This window comes from Balaenoptera ricei, chromosome 14, assembly GCF_028023285.1.
Source record: "Balaenoptera ricei isolate mBalRic1 chromosome 14, mBalRic1.hap2, whole genome shotgun sequence".
Taxonomy (NCBI): domain Eukaryota; kingdom Metazoa; phylum Chordata; class Mammalia; order Artiodactyla; family Balaenopteridae; genus Balaenoptera; species Balaenoptera ricei.
In genome coordinates this window covers 3751033-3771419 of record NC_082652.1, presented here as the reverse complement: position 1 = coordinate 3771419, position 20387 = coordinate 3751033, and the positions used below count along the sequence as shown (strand labels likewise).

The 20387-nt window shown below is 43.0% G+C and overlaps 1 protein-coding gene across 1 annotated transcript in view; it reads left to right on the top strand.

The window, feature by feature from the left end:
- Window positions 1-20387, top strand: part of TMEM132C (transmembrane protein 132C) — a 380764-nt gene that overhangs the window by 239042 nt on the left and 121335 nt on the right. Inside the window, exon 3 of the mRNA XM_059894191.1 lies at window positions 12038-12184. Within this exon, the coding sequence (XP_059750174.1) occupies window positions 12038-12184 (147 nt within the window). The remainder of the gene's footprint in view (window positions 1-12037; window positions 12185-20387) is intronic.

The following is a 20387-nucleotide window of genomic DNA, read 5'->3' as shown; positions in this document are numbered from 1 at the left end:
TCTGGAGGCTGGAAGTCCAAATCAAGGTAAGGGCAGGCTTGGGTCCTTCTAAGTGTTCTGAGGGAGCATCTGTCCCAGGCCTCTCTCCTTGGGTCATAGATGGCCGTCTCCATCTTCACATGGTGTTCTCCCTGGATCGTGGCTGTTATAAATTTCCCCTTTTGGAAGGCACCAGTCATAATGGATTAGGGTTCATCCTGATATCATTAACTGGATCACCTCTGTAGAAGCCCTATCTCCCTGTGAGGTCACATTCAGAGGTACTGGGGGTTACAGTTCAACATACACATTTGGAGGGAAGTACAGTTCAACCCATAATAGCAACTAATTAGGTTTTTCCTTTTTTACCTGCTCTGAGGATCAGATTCAGCCCCCTCAGCAGACTCAGACTTAAAGGGCCAGAGACCAAGTGGTAACTAGCCCTCTCCCACACCCCCTCCTCAAGACACACAGATGCTCACGCATTCCAGGAGCCATCTCAGCGGCTTCTAGAAGCTCAGTGGCTTTGAGAAGCTTCTAGAGAGTGTATTTCACACGGCAATTATAGCTGACCCTGTGATGGATGGCTTGGAGGATGGAAATTAGGCTTCCTGTGTTCAGAATTTGTACTGAACATTGATTTTCCTTAAGGAACATTTAATCATCCCTGTATTACACCTGAGTCAGGCACATTTTTGAAAAGAGGAGGAATTTTTTTAACCGTTAAAAAACTGAATAGTAGCGTCAGTTAGATACAAATGAACTTATTGACAAAACAGAAACAGACTCGCAGACTTAGAGAAGGAACTTATGGTTACCAGGGGGGAAGGGTGGGGGGGAGGGATAGATTGGGAGTTTGGGATTGACATGTACACACTACTGTATGTAAAACGGATAACCAGCAAGGACCTAATGTATAGCACAGGGAACTCTGCTCAATACTCTGTAACAACCTAATTGGGAAAAGAATTTGAAAAAGAATAGATACATGTATATGTAAAACTGAATCACTTTGCTGTACACCTGAAACTAACACAACATTGTTCATCCACTCTACTCCAATATAAAATAAAAAGTTAAAAATTTTTTCTTTTAATAAATAAACATGTGGTATAGGTGGCATGAGCTGGTACGGCCAGACAGGCCAAGAAGCGCCGCCAGGGCTGGTCCACACCTGAGTCCTGTGTTGATACATCCCAGCATCCCGACATCCAGCGCAGTGCCTGCTGGGAAAAGTCAGTCCTCGATATTAACATGATAGATGAAAAATGACAGCGTCGGCGTTATTCGGTGCGGTCTCTGAGAATCTGAAATCATCTCCCCGACCAGCAACAGCAGACCCACACGCTGGGGACCACTGACCTAAGGCCACCCCCTAGGAACAGACAATGAAAAAGAGCAGAGGTCATAGAGCTCATCACAGTAGATGCAGGACCAGAAGCTACGTCTCCTGCATCTGGTCCGGTGCCTTCCCCTCCACACTGGGTGCTGAGAAAGGGCTGCTCTCCCATCACCACTGACCAGCTTGCACTGGCTCTTTCCCTAGAAACCAGGCATCCTCAAGGTCTATCCTCTTATCCCACCGTGGGGTTTTTTTTGTTTTTTAATTTATTTTTTTAACATCTTTATTGGAGTATAATTACTGTACACTGTTGTGTTAGTTGCTGCTGTATAACAAAGTGAATCACCTATACGTATACATATATCCCCGTATCTCCTCCCTCTTGCGTCTCCCTCCCACCCTCCCTACCCCATCCCTCTAGGTGGTCACAAAGCACCAAGCTGATCTCCCTGTGCTATGCGGCTGCTTCCCACTAGCTATCTGTTTTACATTTGGTAGTGTATATATGTCCATGCCACTCTCTCACTTCGTCCCAGCTTACCCTTCCCCCTCCCCGTGTCCTCAAGTCCATTTTCTACGTGTACGTTTTTATTCCTGTCCTGCCCCTAGGTTCTTCAGAACCACTTCTTTCTTTTTAGATTCCATATATATGTGTTAGCATATGGTATTTGTTTTTTTCTTTCTGACTTGCTTCACTCTGTATGACAGACTCTAGGTCCATCCACCTCATTACAAATAACTCAATTTCATTTCTTTTTATGGCTGAGTAATAGTGCATTGTATATATGTGCTACATCTTCTTTATCCATTCATCTGTCGATGGACACTTAGGATGCTTCCATGTCCTGGCTATTGTAAACAGTGCTGCAGTGAACATTGTGGTACATGTATCTTTTTTAATTATGGTTTTCTCAGGGTATACGCCCAGTAGTGGGATTGCTGGGTCATATGGTAGTTCTATTTTTAGTTTTTAAAGGAACCTCCATACTGTTTTTCATAGTGGCTGTATCAATTTACATTCCCACCAACAGTGCAAGAAGGTTCCCTTTTCTCCACACCCTCTCCAGCATTTATTGTTGGTAGATTTTTTGGTGATGGCCATTCTAACTGGTGTGAGGTGATACCTCATTGTAGTTTTGATTTACATTTCTCTGATGATTAGTAATGTTGAGCAACATTTCATGTGTCTGTTGGCAATCTGTAAATCTTCTTTGGAGAAATGTCTATTTAGGTCTTCTGCCCATTTTTTGGATTGGGTTGTTTTTTTGATATTGAGCTGCGTGAGCTGCTTGTATATTTTGGAGATTAATCCTTTGTCAGTTGCTTTGTTTGCAAATATTTTCTCCCATTCTGAGGGTTGTCTTTTTGTCTTGTTTATGGTTTCCTTTACTATGCAAAAGCTTTTAAGTTTCATTAGGTCCCATTTGTTTATTTTTGTTTTTATTTCTCTAGGAGATGGGTCAAAAAGGATCTTGCTGTGATTTATGTCATAGAGTGTTCTACCTGTGTTTTCCTCTAAGAGTTTTGTGATGTCTGGCCTTACATTTAGGTCTTTAACCCATTTTGAGTTTATTTTTGTGTATGGTGTTAGGGAGTGTTCTCATTTGATTCTTTTACATGTAGCTGTCCTGTTTTCCCAGCACCACTTAGTGAAGAGGCTGTCTTTTCTCCATTGTATATTCTTGCCTCCTTTATCGAAGAAAGGGGGACCATATGTGCATGGGTTTATCTCTGGGCTTTCTATCCTGTTCCATTGATCTATATTTCTGTTTTTGTGCCACTACCATACTGTCCTGATCACTGTAGCTTTGTAGTATAGTCTGAAGTCAGGGAGCCTGATTCCTCCAGCTCTGTTTTTCTTTCTCAAGATTGCTTTGGCTATTCAGGGTCTTTTGTGTTTCCATACAAATTGTGAACTTTTTTGTTCTAGGTCTGTGAAAAATGCCATTGGTAGTTTGATAGGGATTGCATTGAATCTGTAGATTGCTTTGGGTGGTATAGTCATTTTCACAATGTTGATTCTTCCAACCCAAGAGCATGGTATATCTCTCCATCTGTTTGTATCATCTTTAATTTCTTTCATCAGTGTCTTAGAGTTTTCTGCATACAGGTCTTTTGTCTCCTTAGGTAGGTTTATTTCTAGGTATTTTATTCTTTTTGTTGCAGTGGTAAATAGGAGTGTTTCCTTAATTTCTCTTTCAGATTTTTCATTGTTAGTGTATAGGAATGCAAGAGATTTCTGTGCATTAATTTTGTATCCTGCTACTTTACCAAATTCATTGATTAGCTCTACAAGTTTTCTGGTAGCATCTTAAGGATTCTTTATGTATAGTATCATGTCATCTGCAAACAATGACAGTTTTACTTCTTCTTTTCCAATTTGGATTCCTTTTATTTCTTATTCGTCTCTGAATGCTGTGGCTAAAGCTTCCAAAACTATGTTGAATAATAGTGGTGTGAGTGGGCAACCTTGTCTTGTTCCTGATCTTAGTGGAAATGGTTTCAGTTTTTCACCATTGAGAACGATGTTGGCTCTGGCTTTGTCATACATGGCCTTTATTATGTTGAGGTAAGTTCCCTCTGTGCCTACTTTCTGGAGACTTTTTATCATGAATGGGTGCTGAATTTTGTCAAAAGGTTTTTCTGCATCTATTGAGATTATCATATGGTTTTTATCCTTCAATTTGTTAATATGGTGTATCACATTGATTGATTTGTGTATATTGAAGAATCCTTGCATTCCTGGGATAAACCCCACTTGATCATGGTGTATGATCCTTTTAATGTGCTGTTGGATTCTGTTTGCTAGCATTTTGTTGAGGATTTTTGCACCTTTGTTCATCAGTGATATTGGCCTGTAGTATTCTTTCCTTGTGACAACTTTGTCTGGTCTTGGTATCCGGGTGATGGTGGCCTCATAGAATGTGTTTGGGAGTGTTCCTACCCCTGCTATATTTTGTAAGATTTTGAGAAGGATAGGTGTTAGCTCTTCTCTAAATGTTTGATAGGATTCGCCTGGGAAGCCATCTGGTCCTGGGCTTTTGTTTGTTGGAAGATTTTTAATCCCAGTTTCAATTTCAGTGCTTGTGATTGATCTGTTTATATTTTCTATTTCTTCCTGGTTCAGTCTCGGAAGGTCATGCCTTTCTAAGAATTTGTCCGTTTCTTCCAGGTTGGCCATTTTATTGGCATATAGTTGTTTGCAGTAATCTCTCGTGATCCTTTGTATTTCTGCAGTGTCGGTTGTTACTTCTCCTTTTTCATTTCTAATTCTGTTGATTTGAGTCTTCCCCCTTTTTTTCTTGATGTGTCTGGCTAATGGTTTATCAATTTTGTTTATCTTCTCAAAGAACCAGCTTTTAGTTTTATTGATCCTTGCTATTGTTTCCTTCATTTCTTTTTCATTTATTTCTGATCTGATCTTTATGATTTCTTTCCTTCTGCTAACTTTGGGGTTTTTTTGTTCTTCTTTCTCTAATTGCTTAGGTGTAAGGTTAGGTTGTTTATTTGAGATTTTTCTTGTTTTTTGAGGTAGGATTGTATTGCTATAAACTTCCCTCTTAGAACTGCTTTTGCTGCATCCCATAGGTTTTGGGTCATCGTGTTTTCATTGTCATTTGTTTCTAGGTATTTTTTGATTTCCTCTTTGATTTCTTCAGTGATATCTTGGTTATTTAGTAACGTATTGTTTAGCCTCCATGTGTTTGTATTTTTTACAGTTTTTTCCCTGTAATTGATATCTAGTCTCATAGCATTGTGGTCGGAAAAGATATTTGATACGATTTCAACTTCTTTAAATTTACTGAGGCTTGATTTGTGACCCAGGATATGATCTATCCTGGAGAATGTTCCATGAGCCCTTGAGAAGAAAGTGTATTCTGTTGTTTTTGGATGGAATGTCCTATAAATATCAATTAAGTCCATCTTGTTTAATGTGTCACTTAAAGCTTGTTTTTCCTTATTTATTTTCATTTTGGTTGATCAGTCCATTGGTGAAAGTGGGGTGTTAAAGTCCCCTACTATTATTGTGTTACTGTCGATTTCTCCTTTTATGGCTGTTAGCATTTGCCTTATGTATTGAGGTGCTCCTATGTTGGGTGCATAAATATTTACAAGTGTTATATCTTCTTCTTGGATTGATCCCTTGATCATTATGGAGTGTCCTTCTTTGTCTCTTGTAATAGTCTTTATTTGAAAGTCTATTTTGTCTGATATGAAAATTGCTATTCCAGCTTTCTTTTGATTTCCATTTGCATGGAATATCTTTTTCCATCCCCTCACTTTCAGTCTGTATGTGTCCCTAGGTCTGAAGTGGGTCTCTTGTAGACAGCATATATATGTGTCTTGTTTTTGTATCCATTCAGCCAGTCTATGTCTTTTGGTTGGAGCATTTAATCCATTTACATTTAAGGTAATTATCGATATGTGTGTTTCTATTACCATTTTCTTAATTGTTTTGGGTTTGTTATTGTAAGTCTTTTCCTTCTCTTGTGTTTCCTGCAAGGAGAAGTTCCTTTAGCATTTGTGGTAAAGCTGGTTTGGTGAAGCTGAATTATCTTAGCTTTTGCTTGTCTGTAAAGGTTTTCATTTCTTCGTCGAATCTGAATGAGATCCTTGCTGGGTAATCTTGGTTGTAGGTTTTTCTCTTTCATCACTTTAAATATGTCCTGCCACTCCCTTCTGACTTGCAGAGTTTCTGCTGAAAGATCTGCTGTTAACCTTATGGGGATTCCCTTGTATGTTATTTGTTGCTTTTCCCCTGCTGCTTTTAATATTTTTTCTTTGTATTTCATTTTTGATAGTTTGATTAATATGTGTCTTGGCGTGTTTTTCCTTGGATTTATCCTGTATGGGACTCTCTGTGCTTCCTGGACTTGACTGACTATTTCCTTTCCTGTATTAGGGACGTTTTCAACTATAATCTCTTCAAATATTTTCTCAGTCCCTTCCTTTTTCTCTTCTTCTTCTGGGACCCCTATAATTCGAATGTTGGTGCATTTAATGTTGTCCCAGAGGTCTCTGAGACTGTCCTTAATTCGTTTCATTCTTTTTTCTTTATTCTGCTCTGTGGTAGTTATTTCCACTATTTTATCTTCCAGGTCACTTATCCATTCTTCTGCCTCAGTTATTCTGCTATTGATTCCTTCTAGAGAATTTTTAATTTCATTTATTGTGTTGTTCATCATTGTTTGTTTGCTCTTTAGTTCTTCTAGGTCCTTGTTAAACATTTCTTGTATTTTCTCCATTCTATTTCCAAGATTTTCGATCATCTTTACTATCATTACTCTGAATTCTTTTTCAGGTAGACTGCCTATTTCCTCTTCATTTGTTTTGTGTGGTGGGTTTTTACCTTGCTCCTTCATCTGCTGCGTATTTCTCTGTCTTCTCATTTTGCTTAACTTACTGTGTTTGGGGTCTCCTTTTCGCAGGCTGCAGGCTTGTAGTTACTGTTGTTTTTGGTGTCTGCCCCCAGTGGGTAAGGTTGGTTCAGTGGGTTGTGTAGGCTTCCTGGTGGAGGGGACTGGTGCCTGTGTTCTGGTGGATGAGGCTGGATCTTGTCCTTCTGGTGGGCAGGACCACGTCCGGTGGTGTGTTTGCGGGTGTCTGTGAACTTGTTATGATTTTAGGCAGCTTCTCTGCTAATGGGTGGGGTCGTGTTCCTTTCTTGCTAGTTGTTTGTCATGGGGTGTCCACTACTAGAGCTTGCTAGTCATTGAGTGGATCTGGGTCTTAGCTTTGAGACAGAGATCTCTGGGAGAGCTCTCGCCGATTGATATTACGTGGAGTGGAGCCGGGAGGTCTTTGGTGGACCAATGTCCTGAACTCAGCTCTCCCACCTCAGAGGCTCAGGCCTGACAGCTGGCTGGAGCACCAAGACCCTGTCAGCCACACAGCCAGGTACATGGAGATTTTCTTGCCTTTTGGGAAGTCTGAGGTCTTTTGCCAGCGTTCAGTAGGAGTTCTGTAGGAGTTGTTCCACATGTAGATGTTTCTGATGTATTTGTGGTGAGGAAGGTGATCTCCACGTCTTACTCCCCCACCATCTTGAAGCCCCTCCCCACTGTGTTTTAACACTGACTTTCATTGCAAAACTTCTGGTCCTGGGACCCAAATTCCTGCAACAGCTAATTCCTTGAAGTAGATAGGAATATCCATTGACCTCATCAAAGAAAACACCTAATTCAGAAAACTGGGCTTTTAAAACTTGTGCCTTCCTCCCATCTCAGAGGCTCTTCACCCTGCCCCAGTCAGAGATGAAACCAGCCCCTGCACCAGTCAACAAGAATCCTCCTATTTTCTTGAACTATGAAGTGTTAAGAACAATTTGTAGCTTCAGTGAAACCTCCAGTCTTCAGCAAAATCCAAATGCAGCGAAACCCAATTTCAAGCAAAGTCACATTTCAGGAGGCAGTCGCTGTGGGCAGTCGGGGTGGAAGGTGTCCTTGCATGAGGACAAAGGGGGGCTTTCGCCGGCTAATGTGTCTTTAATCGTTGTCCCTCAGGCATGCCTTGGTCTTCTCCTGGCCACGGTGGCAAGTACGATTTAGCGAAATCATTTAGCAAATCACTTTAAAGTAAGACTTGGAAGAAGTTTCTAGAGAAAAAGTGCTGTTGCTGCTGATAGGCTCTTGCTGCTCTGGGGTGGCAGGGGGGAGGGCAGGTGATGCTAATTTGTGTACCCTGGGCTTGAAAGGGGGAGATGTGTTTTATCACTGCCTCCCATCTTTGCTAGGTGATGTCTAGCCTGTTAACTATTCACAAGGATTTATTTCCTCCACCCTGTGAGGTTAGCAGGGCAGGGCTGTGTGTGTAATTTTTTAAGCTATTACTTTGATAAGATAACTTGCATGGAATTTAAGGAGTCAAATAGTTCTGCAGAGTTTGTTGGTAAAAACTGTATATAACATTCTCAAAGTGACAAAATTACAGTGATAGAGAACAAATCAGAGTCTGTTGGCACTGAGTGGTAGGCAGCCTTGACTATTAAGAAGTAACATTAGGGAGTGTCTTTATGATGATGGAATTCTTCTGTGTTCTGATTGTGGTGACAGTTACTCCAGTCTACACATGTGATGTGATTTTATAGAACTATACATGCCCCCCTAAAAAAGTGCACGTGACAGACATAAAGAACAGACTTGTGGTTGCCAAGGGGGTGGGGCGGGGGTGGGGGAAGGATGGAGGGGGAGGTTGGGATGAGCAGACTTAAGCTTTTATATACAGGTTGGATAAACAACAAGGTCCTACTGTAGAGCACAGGGAACTCTATTCACCAGCCTGTGATAAACCATCATGGAAAAGAATATGAATGTATTCCATATTCATAATGGAAAAGAATGTATATTACACGCATATATACATAGCATAACTGAATCACTTTACTATACAGCAGAAATTAACATTGTAAATCAACTATACTTCAATAAAATAAACTTTTAAAAAAAATGCACGTGAAAACAGGTGAAATCTAAACAAGGTCTGAACATGAGTTCATAGCATGGTAGCAATGTCAGTTTCCTGGTTTTGACAATGTACTGTGATGATATAAGAGAGCATCACAGGGGGCAGCTTGGGTATATGAGAACTCTATATTTTGTGCAACTTCATGTTAATCTCAAGCTATCAAAGTAGTTCAAAATTAAAAGTTATTTTGAAAGAAATGCTGCAGTACTCTGTTCCCTTCCACTGCCTTTCTCCTTGTACAGAGGCAAAATTCTTACTTTGGTATTTATGTCCATATCACTAAACGACATAGTAAGTAAGGCTGATACCTCATCATTTTATTTTATTTTATTTTTTTTTTTTAGTTTTAGGCGCTGTCTATAAATTTCCCATTATGAAAAATAAGGATCTTTCTCTCTTTTCTCCCCCACTCCTTCCTATGTCTCCATCCCTGCAAAATAATAATCATATTTTGTCTAGATTAATAATCAGTGTTTAAAATATTACAAATACGTATGCTAATCACAGTAAAAGTAAGTATTAAATAATGATGACTTTTCCTTTCCTGCATAATGATTTTTTATCATCAGAATTAAAAACTAATTTGGTTTTATTCTTTTTCTTCATTTTCTGTTTATTTTGTTCTCATTTATTCCCAGACTCTTTACTGATTATCTAAATCTCCTCTTAGAACATTCATTCACATCAAATTTATTAGGAAAATTCCAGTTTCCTGAAGACGTGCTGCCAGAATTTCTCCATGCTGGCGCTCAGCTGTTATCCAGGACCTCTATTCACCATAAACCTCCTGTTCATCTCTGTCATGCATTGGATCTTCATTTCCTGGGTCTCATGATTTCTTTCTATATTTACCCCCATGTTTGATGGAGCACATCTTCAAGTAGTTTTCTGAGCAAGGATGTAGGAAATAAATTTTTGGAGAACTTGCATATCTGGAAACATTTTCTTCATCATTAGGCTGGATATCAAATGCTAGGTTGGAAATCATTTCCCCTCCGGTTTTTGAAGATATTTTTCATCGCCTTCTGGTTCCCAGAGTGCGTGTTATGAATCTTGAATCCATTCTGATCCCTGATTCTTTCTTCAGTCTGGAGGATAGCAGAATTCACCTCTCTGTACGCAGTGTCCTAAGCTGTATCAGTCCTGTGCCTTGGGGTGGGTCCTTGTGTTCATCACCCAGGAGGCCCTTCCCATCTGGACACTCACATCCTTTCATTGGGGGAAGTTTCTTGAATTACTTCATTGGTGATTCCTACTCTCTCTTTGTGTGTTTTTTATATTGTTCAGATGTTGAACCTCAAAGTAATCCTCTTCCATTTCTTTGGGTTTTTTTCTGCTTCCTAGGACAAATGTCCTCAACTCTATCCATCAACCATTCCACTGATTTTCCATTTCTTCTATAATATTTTTAATTTCCAAGGGCTCATTTTTCCCCTTCTGGGTTTTTTAAATAGCAATCTGTTTTTGTTTCATGATTGCAGTATCTTCTCTGATGGCTCTGTGAATGTGAATGATTGTGTATTTTGTTAATTGTGGTCTTTCCTGCATAGGCTCTATTTTCTACAGATTTCTTTTTTCTTCTTTTTTTTGCCTGTTTTGTTCCATGTGTCATGTAGAAACTTTATCAGTGTCCTAAGATTCTTGATTCTTGTTTGCTCATATTAAAAAAAAAAAAAAAAAATGAAGGACTAAAAACCATTAGAAGCTCTGAGCCCGTAGATGGGCCTTGGTGACTACAAGCTTCACTGAAAAGTAACCTGGCTGGCTGGTTGGACCAGTAACCAGGGTCAGTACCGAATGGTCTAGAATCTGGTATTTTTCTTAGACGGTGAAGGTCCAGCTTTGGGGACAAAGGCCTAGGAATCTCAATGTTCAGTGTGTGTGATGTCACATAGTGACTCTGTTTTTGTCATGGTATCAAATCTTCATGGTCCCCCAGGCCCGACATGGCGTCTGGCAGTCACCCTGTTACAGGGAAAGGGAAGCGTGTTTGCATCTGGCTGCTTCATAAACATACTTTTGGCTAATCGTCCTTATTTTAGCCCTCATGGACTCCAACTTTTAGTGGCCCCACCAGTTCCTGAGATGGGGGGATTCCGTGGCATAAATTCTGCTGGTTCTTAGCTTTTCTCGCTGACGGCTCACGACTTAGTTTGGAAGTTCAGCTGACCCTATTACCCCCTTGTACATCAGCTTACTGGTCCCCAGATCGTTTACGTTTGCTGCGTCTTTCTCCCCATCATCACGGGTCTTTAAAAATAGTCCCCTCGACTCTCCTTTAAGTGGGATTTGGGAAAAGAGGATAAGCAGGTATATGTGTTCGATCCGATATGTTTCTCACCAGTTTATTGATGAGAAACCTGAGTTTCAGAGAGGCTAAGAGACATAGCTAAAACAGCAGTTCTAAGAGGAGTGCTTTGCCTTTTCAAAAAGTCCCTGGCTGAGTTTGTTCCCAGAGGAGACCCAGCAAGTCACGGGAAGCAGCTTGGGGACCTGCCTGCACTGATACAACCATAACTAACATTTATTAAGTGCTTGCTGTATACTCGACAGTGTTCCAATCTCTTTATATGTGTTAATACATTTCATCATCACAACAGCTGTATATTGGGGGTTACTATTATCATGTCCATTTACAGGGGAGGCAAGTGAGGCCCAGAGAGGTTATTATTTGCCCAAAGTCACACAGCTACAAAGTGGAGAAAGCAGTGTGTGCACCTCCACCAGGGTTTCTGAACCTGGGCATTCTGGGCACTTTGGACTGGGTAAGTCTGTGCTGGGGCTGGGAGGGCTGTCCTCTGCATTGGTAGGCTGCTTAGCTGCGTTCCTGGGTGCCAGCGCCCTCCCCACGGCTGAGACAACCTAAAATGTCTCCAGACATCACCATGTGTCCCCGCAGGATGCAGTCGCCCCTGACTGAGAATGACTGGCCTGGGCAGGCTGGCTTTTCTACTGACCGCTCAGCTGAGCTACTTCTTGGTTCGGGGACTGCCTGAGGCCGCTTTCCTTCACCCTCAGACCTGAACAGCGAGTTCCGTGATTCCTGGGTCTGTGGGTAGATCCCCCTCTCACTCCAGTCGCCAAGTCCCCAGCATCCTCCCCCTCTGAGGCCCCTCTTCTGACTGTGCCACCGGATATGAAAAAAGCAGAAAAACGAAAAAGCCACGCACGCAGCTTAGCGGAGGCTGGGCGCATTTGGAAAGGCCGAGTCGGTAATCTCTTGGCTTTTTCTTGCTGTCTTCGTCCCCGCAGAGCCAAGGTGAAGAAGGGGGTGAACATCTTGAGCACGCGGACCAGCGAGCCTCGCCAGTGGGACGTCAAGCAGGAGCTGGGCAACGGCGGCAAGCACGCCACCGCCGCCGTGGTGTGCCAGCGCCTGGCGCCCGGCGCGCGCAACAGGTAAGCGCGGGCGCCCCTCCCTCCGCATCGGTGACCCGGGGTCCCATGACCCGGTCTCCGCCTAAGATCCCTGCCTTAGACTCACAGTAACCACTGCTTAGCGGAGCTGTTACACCTTGGCTTGGAAATCCGGAGACACTTACATCACCTGTCGTACCTTCTGGCATCTCTGGCAGGAAGGGCAGGGCCCTGATTCTGCGGCTCTGTCGTTTGGGTTTGGGAGCAGAAATTAGTTTGCACGGTCTGTTCTGCTTTGCGGAGGCTTATTCATTCTCCTCACGTACGCTCATGTCCTCGAGGCTGTGTCATCTCCCGTGGCCCTGCCGTTGACCTTGCTTATCAGAGGCTGCTTTCTTGCAGAGGGTTTGTCCTTTGCGCAAAGGGTGTGATATTGTGATTTATACTAAGAAATACATATTTGGTCTTCATCCCTGTTCCTGGCATACAGCTCTGAAAACCCTTGCAGCTTCCCAGAATGAGAGCGTAAAGCTGTCTTCTGTTTACGTTAATAAGGTTACTTTTGGAAAGCCTCCTAGGTCACCTTAAGATGCTGGTTGCAGGGAACCGACCATGTGATTGGAGGAGGGTTGGACCTTTCAGTCCCACCCCTGGCCTCCGTGTACGAAAGGGAGACTGGAGATTGAGTTCAATAGCCAGTGGCCAATGAGTTAATCAGTGGTGCCCATGTAATGAAGCCTCTGTAAGAACGCGAAAATACTGGCTTTGGAGAGCTTCCGCGTTGGTAATGGCGTGCAGATTTGGAGAGAGTGGTGCCTGGAGAGGGTGTGGAAGCTGCGCCCACTTTCCCCATGCCTTGCCCTGTGCACCTCTGTCACCGGCTGTTCCTGAGTTAGACCCTTTCATAATAACCAGTAACCTGGTGAGTGAAATGTTTCTCTGAGTTCTGTGAGCCGCTTCAGCAAATTCATGGAACCCAAGGAGGGGGTCATGGGAGCCTCTAATCTTTAGCCCGAGGGTCAGAAGCACAGGGGACAGCCTGGACTTGCGATTGGCACCTGAAGGTGGGGACAGTCTTGTGGGACTGAGCCCTTGACCTGTGGGATCGGACACGATCTCCAGGTAGGTAGTGTCAGAACTGAGGTGAAGTGTAGGACACCCAGCTGGTGTCAGAGTATTACTTGGTGGTGGTAGAAAAAGGACACACATCAGAATTGGTGTCAGAATCATAAAGGATTAAACTCAGTCTTCTGTGAGGAGGACTTTCAAGACAGGAGGTGACAGTCAGTGACAATGATGCATAGGGATGGTATGTGAGAGTCTAGACAGACATTCTGGATTATTATTTAGCATAATTGCTTTCTGTGTATAAAAGCAACACATGCTCATTTTAGAATATTTGTGAAAACAACTGTATGAGGAAAAAACTTAAACAGTATATCAATATCCCTTCTACCTAAGGATAACCCACTGCTAACGTTGATTCATTTTCTTCCCATTTTTAATACATAGATAACATCTGTGTATAGTAAGCGTGTAGTAGGTTCACTTATTTTACAAATTTGGTATCATAATATATGTCCAGATTCTTAAGATAATTTCACTTATATTGATAACATCTTCCTTTGACATTAAATATTCCTCAGAAATATTTTAAGATTCCATCACATAGATTTAACATTACATAAGTAACCATATCCATAGTTTGGGCTATGTAATTTGTTTCCAAGTTTTATTTTCATAGATAATGCAGCAGCAAACCACCTTCCACATGAATCTTTGTCCCTTTCTCTTTTTGCTTAAGGTGGCTTCTTAGAATCAAAAAGTTAGATCGTTTTTTAGGGCTCTTGATACAGTCCGTCAGTGTATTTTCCTGAAGGGATTAGCGCTAAAGGAAGAAACATCCACTTCCACTACTGGATGTATTTTCTTAAGTGAACACTTCAAGCCTGCCCAGAAAAACTCTACAAATGCTCCACTGCATTTAGAAACACCCAGTTCTTTCGGGACTTCCCTGGTGGCGCAGTGGTTAAGAATCCGCCTGCCAATGCAGGGGACACGGGTTCAAGCCCTGGTCCAGGAAGATCCCACATGCCGCGGAGCAACTAAGCCTGTGCGCCACAACTACTGAACCTGTGTTCTAGAGCCCACGAGCCACAACTACTGAGCCCTCGTGCCACAACTACTGAAGCCTGCACGCCTAGAGCCCGTGCTCCGCAACAAGAGAAGCCACCGCAATGAGAAGCCTGCGCACAGCAACGAAGACTCAATGCAGCCAAAACTAAATAAAAAAATAAATTTATAGAAACACCTAGTTCATTTGTCTGTAAGACCCTTTCCTCAGTCCTGCCTTCCATGTGTAGCCAGCAAACACATCTGGTGTCCTGAACAGCTTCCTGGATCAAACACCAGCCTTCACCATCATGAGCCCAAGAAGGATTGTTAGTACATCTGAGGGGTGAGCATTGGGCGTTTCACCTTGTGAAAACGTGGCTGGAAAGAAATGCGTGCATGGGTCCCTTGCTCTAAGCATGAGATCAGAGGTCAAATTAAATCTCCTGAATCAAACGCACATAAAATCTAATTAACCCACAAGATTAGTGTTGATTATGCAAGTTCAAGGGAATGTGTTCATTAACAGGCAGTGGATTTGTGTGTGTAAATAGTTCTTTATGTGACAATCAGGAGGAGTCTCAAAGTGAGGGAGGTAAGCTTTGCTGTACGGGAGCAGGTTCTGAAGAGTCCTGGTGGCAACCCTGTGTGTTCTGATCTTCTGGGAATTTGATGCTGGGACCAGGTGTGTTTGCTGAGATGGTAAACATCATGCGTGATTTTCCACTGTCAGCCGTGCTGGATGTCACAGTAGCGGGAACTGTGGTTTAAAATCAGCGTTTCCTTCCTTCTGAATTCTAGAGTTTTTTTTACTGCTTTGAGTTAGACTGGCCACAAGCTAGTTGGTTGTGAGGGCCTGGAATTCCCTGCGTCCTCCCAGGTTTCTTAATATGATGTCTTAGAAAGTAACTGTTGCCTTTGCAGAAGAGCCGACATGTCAGGACTGGGGTCAGGGCTCTGCTGAAGCCATCCAGTACCAGCTCGTGAGAGCTGATTGGATTGCTCGAATCTCCTCCCAGTCTCTCATGCGCTGACCGTCCGTATTTACACCATGGAAACTGGCAAACATCACAAAGCAGGACTTTCTGCCATGTTGGAGAGCCTGTTTACCAGCACACAACTGATGGATGTTCCTGCTTGCTCACTTCCTCACCTGGACATTCAGAAAACATTGCGTGGTTCACGTAAGTCTGAGGTGCTATGCTCCGTGCCAAGTCGATACCCACTGAGTCAGGTCCAGACCCTGTCTTCAAGGAAGCTAAAGTCTGTGGAGCACGTAGGAACAGACTGACCACAGCTCAAATAAGGGCTTTCGATGACATGGAAGGTACAAACTTCACAGGGATGTGAGGGCTTACTTCCCTCTGCCTGGAGAGCAAAGGCCAAGAGTATTTGTTATCTAGTGTTTTGTAACAAAACACCCCAGAACTGAGACGTTTATTTATTTATTTATTTACTTATTTAGCATCATTTTAAATTTTATTTATTTATTTATTTATTTATTTATTTTCGCTGCGCCGGGTCTTAGTTGCGGCCTGTGGGATCTTTGTGGTAGCATGTGAACTCTCAGTTACGGCATGCAGGATCTAGCTCCCCGACCAGGGATCGAACCCACCCGGGAGCTGTGTAGTATGTTCCATATCTCCTTTATCCATTCATCCGTCGATGGACATTTAGATTGCTTCCATGTCTTGGCTATTGTGAATAGTGCTTCTGTGAACACAGGGGTGCATGTATCTTTTTGAATTAGAGTTTTGTCTGGATATATGCCCAGGAATGGGATGGCTGGATCATATGGTAGCTCTATTTTTGGTTTTCTGAGGAACCTCCATACTGTTCTCCATAGTGGTTGCACCAACTTACATTCCCACCAACAGCGTAGAAGGTTCCCTTTTCTGCACACCCTCTCCAGTGTTTGTTTTTTGTCGACTTTTTGATGATGGCCATTCTGAGCATTGTGAGGTGGTACCTCATTGTGGTTTTGATTTGCATTTCTCTGATGATTAGTGATTGATGTTGAGCATCTTTTCATGTGCCTGTTGATGGGCATTCTTTGAAGTTAACAGGGAACTCCGTGCTGGCGATGCAACCTCCCCGGCTCTGAGCAAGACTGGCTCCCCCATGAGGGTCACTGCGTGCCACCTGCAGGACTCCCGACCTGGCCACGCACACCTGTGCTGTTATCTCCTGAACGCCTGTATTTAAATGGGTTCACTTGTGCATTTTAAAAGTTCCATATTAGGTTTTATTTTCAAAACATTAGCATTCGGGAGGACTATATCTCTCTGGGGAAGCAAACATAGTATCTCAAATACAGAAACTTAAATAACAGTAATATTCTGTATGTTTCATAGTGCTTGACAACATGCAAAATAATACTCTGTGTATTTCGTAGTTCCTGGCATTTTACAAAATGCTGTGTGTATATTATTTCAGTAACTCTTCTCCATGGTTTCCTGAACTGAGAGTCACACTGTTGGGCAGATAAAGAAAAGAAGTGAAGACATTCCGAGGCAGAAAGCATCCACCTGAATATTTGTGCAAATGCTTTTTTTACAGTGTTTTCTTCTAAAATAACCTTCATGTCTATAAATACATAGGAAAAGCTCATATTCACTGCATGAATTAAAGGCGAGCATAAACAAATACAATTTAAATGAACAAATACTATTGATGTCTAGCTGGCTGGCATTACCAGCAGAAGGCTCTGCACTTGACCTTGGGGTTAGAAAGGGATTAGCAAATACCCAGGAGGTGTTAAAGATACACTAGCCCCAAACGGAGACTTTCTTTTCTTTCCTCCTTATTTTTTCTTCCTTATCTTTTTATTAACCTTATTTTCTTCAATGCCCCTGTGTCACCTTTATAATCATAAAAAATGTATTAAAACCCACATTCCATACCTTATGTAGCTATTACCATTATTATACATATAAATACTTTTATATAGTTGGGATCAGCCTGTGATAGATCCCCTTTTGTAACTTAACATTGCCAAAGCCCTTTGCCTGCCCCAAACTTAGTTTGTTAATTAGCTGCCTAACAACTTATTAAATTAAAAAACCTTAATTTATTTTGAGAGCCCCCTGTCGTAGGGCATCTCGGTGGTCTGTTCCTAACTTTTTCGTGTAAATAAATCAGCGGTGCACATTTCCATGGCTATATGGTCCCTCCCCATGCCCCCCTTCCTGGGAGGCTGCAGGGGGTCTCGATGCTGCAGGTGAGATTTGCAAATCTAGGTTACAGGTGTGTGTGCTCAGCTGCAAGCTGAGAGGCTGCCCACACAGCAGAGCTCAAGCAGGACATCCTCACAGGAGTCGGACCATGTCACCAGGGGCTGCAGACACGAAGGAGCCAGACAGCTAGGCCTGCATGCCGGGAGAGGTAGGTGGAGAACAGGACAGACTGCACCCACGTAGGGGGGACGCTGGAACCTTCCCAGGTGAGGACGCAGGCCCCGTGTTGCCCGATCTCTGGATTTTTTTAGAACAGCTGAAAATCCAGACTGTCCTAGAAAAATCTCCCGATTTTTAAACATTTGCTCAGATTTTTTAAATCACAGTGTAGATCAACCAAAAGGAATATTGTTCAGGAAAATAGTCCATCAGCGAATGAATTGTGCAAAAGTGGCCGGTTTGAACCGGTTGCACATTCCACTTTGGGTAAAATCGTGCCTGTTTTCTTCAGGGGGTTAATTGCCTGTATCTTCAAGGCATCAAATCGGCAGCAAAATAGGCTTCCTGGGCCTAGACTGTGTGTCTCTTTTAGAGGGATTTATAAGTGAGGCGAGGCCTTTCGAAGACTCAGCTCACCTTCATTGTCACCACATACCTATGACCCCTTCTAAACAGATCAAGCGTCACGACACTCCTGTGCTTCCAGCACGTGTTATAAACTCGCCTTGTTCCTCCTGTACCTTATCCTTGCTCATCCTCGGCTTTCATCAACCATCAGTCCTACCAGGAAACCTGCCTGGGACGTGGTGTTCCCTCCTTCCCAGCTTCTAGTGTAGTGGTAGGTCAGCCGGCATCCTCCAGCCAGCAGGTCTAGACGGAAGACATCCTCTGGGCCCTTGCACTTCCGCAGAAAAACCAAATGGTACTCATCTCACTCTTCCCTCTAGCCGCTGCCACAGCTCCCAAGCCCCAGTCAGTACGCTTAAGGTATGCTCTGTGGCGAAGGAGACCAAGTCAGGCAGGCAGGTCATAAAAGGAGAAGGGCTTTTCCAAAAGCGAAGACCATTGAACATGGATTATAAGATGCCCACTAGTATTCATTTTAGCAGCCTCGATTGCAGACCTTACATTCACAGCTCTGCTCAGCTGTTTGTTTTTGGAGAATTCCGGAACACGAGTGTGGTCAGAGCTGCTGAGTATAAACAGTTTCAGCAGAGCTTCTGGGAGCAATCCACGAAGATAATCTGCTGTTCCCTGAAGGAAATTGCCCAGACTGAGTTCTTTCTTTAAGAGCTATTTGAAGATGGCACAGAAAATCTGCTAGGCAAACGCCCACGAATGAAAACCTCCCAATCAGTGGGGTAAAGCGTGCGTGTCAGGTCCCTAAAGGAAGAAGTCAAAAGCATCCCCACTCAGCCCACCCTAAACTCACAGCAGATTCATGTCAACATCTGCGGCAGAGAATTTATTGATATACACACTGTGTGTGTTCTCCATAAAATGTTTGTTTTCCTCCCACTTTCAGCTGTGATGAAGGTTAAAGCCCTAGATGGTTGAGGTTATTGGTGTTTCCTGTGATTTATAGAAGCTAAACTCTCCCAAGGGAATTTGCTGGAAGCCCCTGGGAGTGGGGGGAACAGGTAGAGGATAGGCTTTGAAGCAGCCTGAGAGAAGAAGAGATTTTCCTTGGAGACCCAAGAGCTGGTTCTGTCATCAAAACCTGATCTGACGTCTGAAATGGCCATTGGGTTTCTCCATTGCTTGGTGCTGTCTAAAAGTAGAGCATCAATCATATTAAGTGAAGTTAAGTCAGACAGAAAAAGAGAAATATCATATGATACCACTTATATGTGGAATCTAAAACAATGATTCGGGCCTTCCCTGGTGGCGCAGTGGTTGAGAATCTGCCTGCCAATGCAGGGGACACGGGTTCGAGCCCTGGTCTGGGAAGATCCCACATGCCGCAGAGCAACTGGGCCCGTGAGCCACAACTACTGAGCCTGTGCGTCTGGAGCCTGTGCTCTGCAACAAGAGAGGCCACGACAGTGAGAGGCCCGCGCATCGCAATGAAGAGTGGCCCCCACTTGCCGCAACTAGAGAAAGCCCTCGCGCAGAAACAAAGACCCAACACAGCCATAAATAAATAAATAAATAAATAAACCCAAAAAAATTTTTTAAAAAATGTTAAAATAAAACAATGATTCAGTGAATTTACAAAACGGAAAAACTCACAGACATGAAAAACAAACTTAGGGTTACCAAAGGGGGGAAAGAGGGGGAGGGATAAATTGGGAATTTGGGATTAACAGATACACACTACTATATATAAAATAGATGAACAACAAGGACCTACTATATAGCACAGGGAAGTACACTCAATAGCTTGCAATAGCCTATAAGGGAAACGAATCAAAAAGAATATATATATGTGTGTATATACATGTATATGTATAACTGAATCACTTTGCTGTATACCTGAAACATTGTAAACCAACCATACTTCAATAAAAAAAAAATTTAATTAAAAAAAAAGTAGAGCATCCGTGGTTTATCGTCCCATCGAGGCTGCCGACAATGAAGGCCATCAGTTCTCCAAGGGAAAGCGGCATACTTCCACAGAGAAGGGATGGGTGCTGGGGTCAAAACCAGTGCTTAGGACGAGGCACCTGGGAGAGCCTTCACGATGGTAGATGCATTGGACGCACCATCACCATTCCCCCCAAACCCTACTGTGATATTCACGTAATCAGTTTTCCGATGATGGCCCTGTGTACAAGAATGTTCTCGATGGATGTGTTCTCAACGTCCCCGTCCTGCCTGCTCTTCTGGATCCCACGACTCTCCTGTTCAGAGAAGGAGTCTTTGTCGTCTCCCCTGGAAGCTGGGTAGACTTCAGTGACGGGCTGATGACCAGTGTGCAGCAGAGGTGATGCCAAGTGACTTTGAGAGCCAGGTCA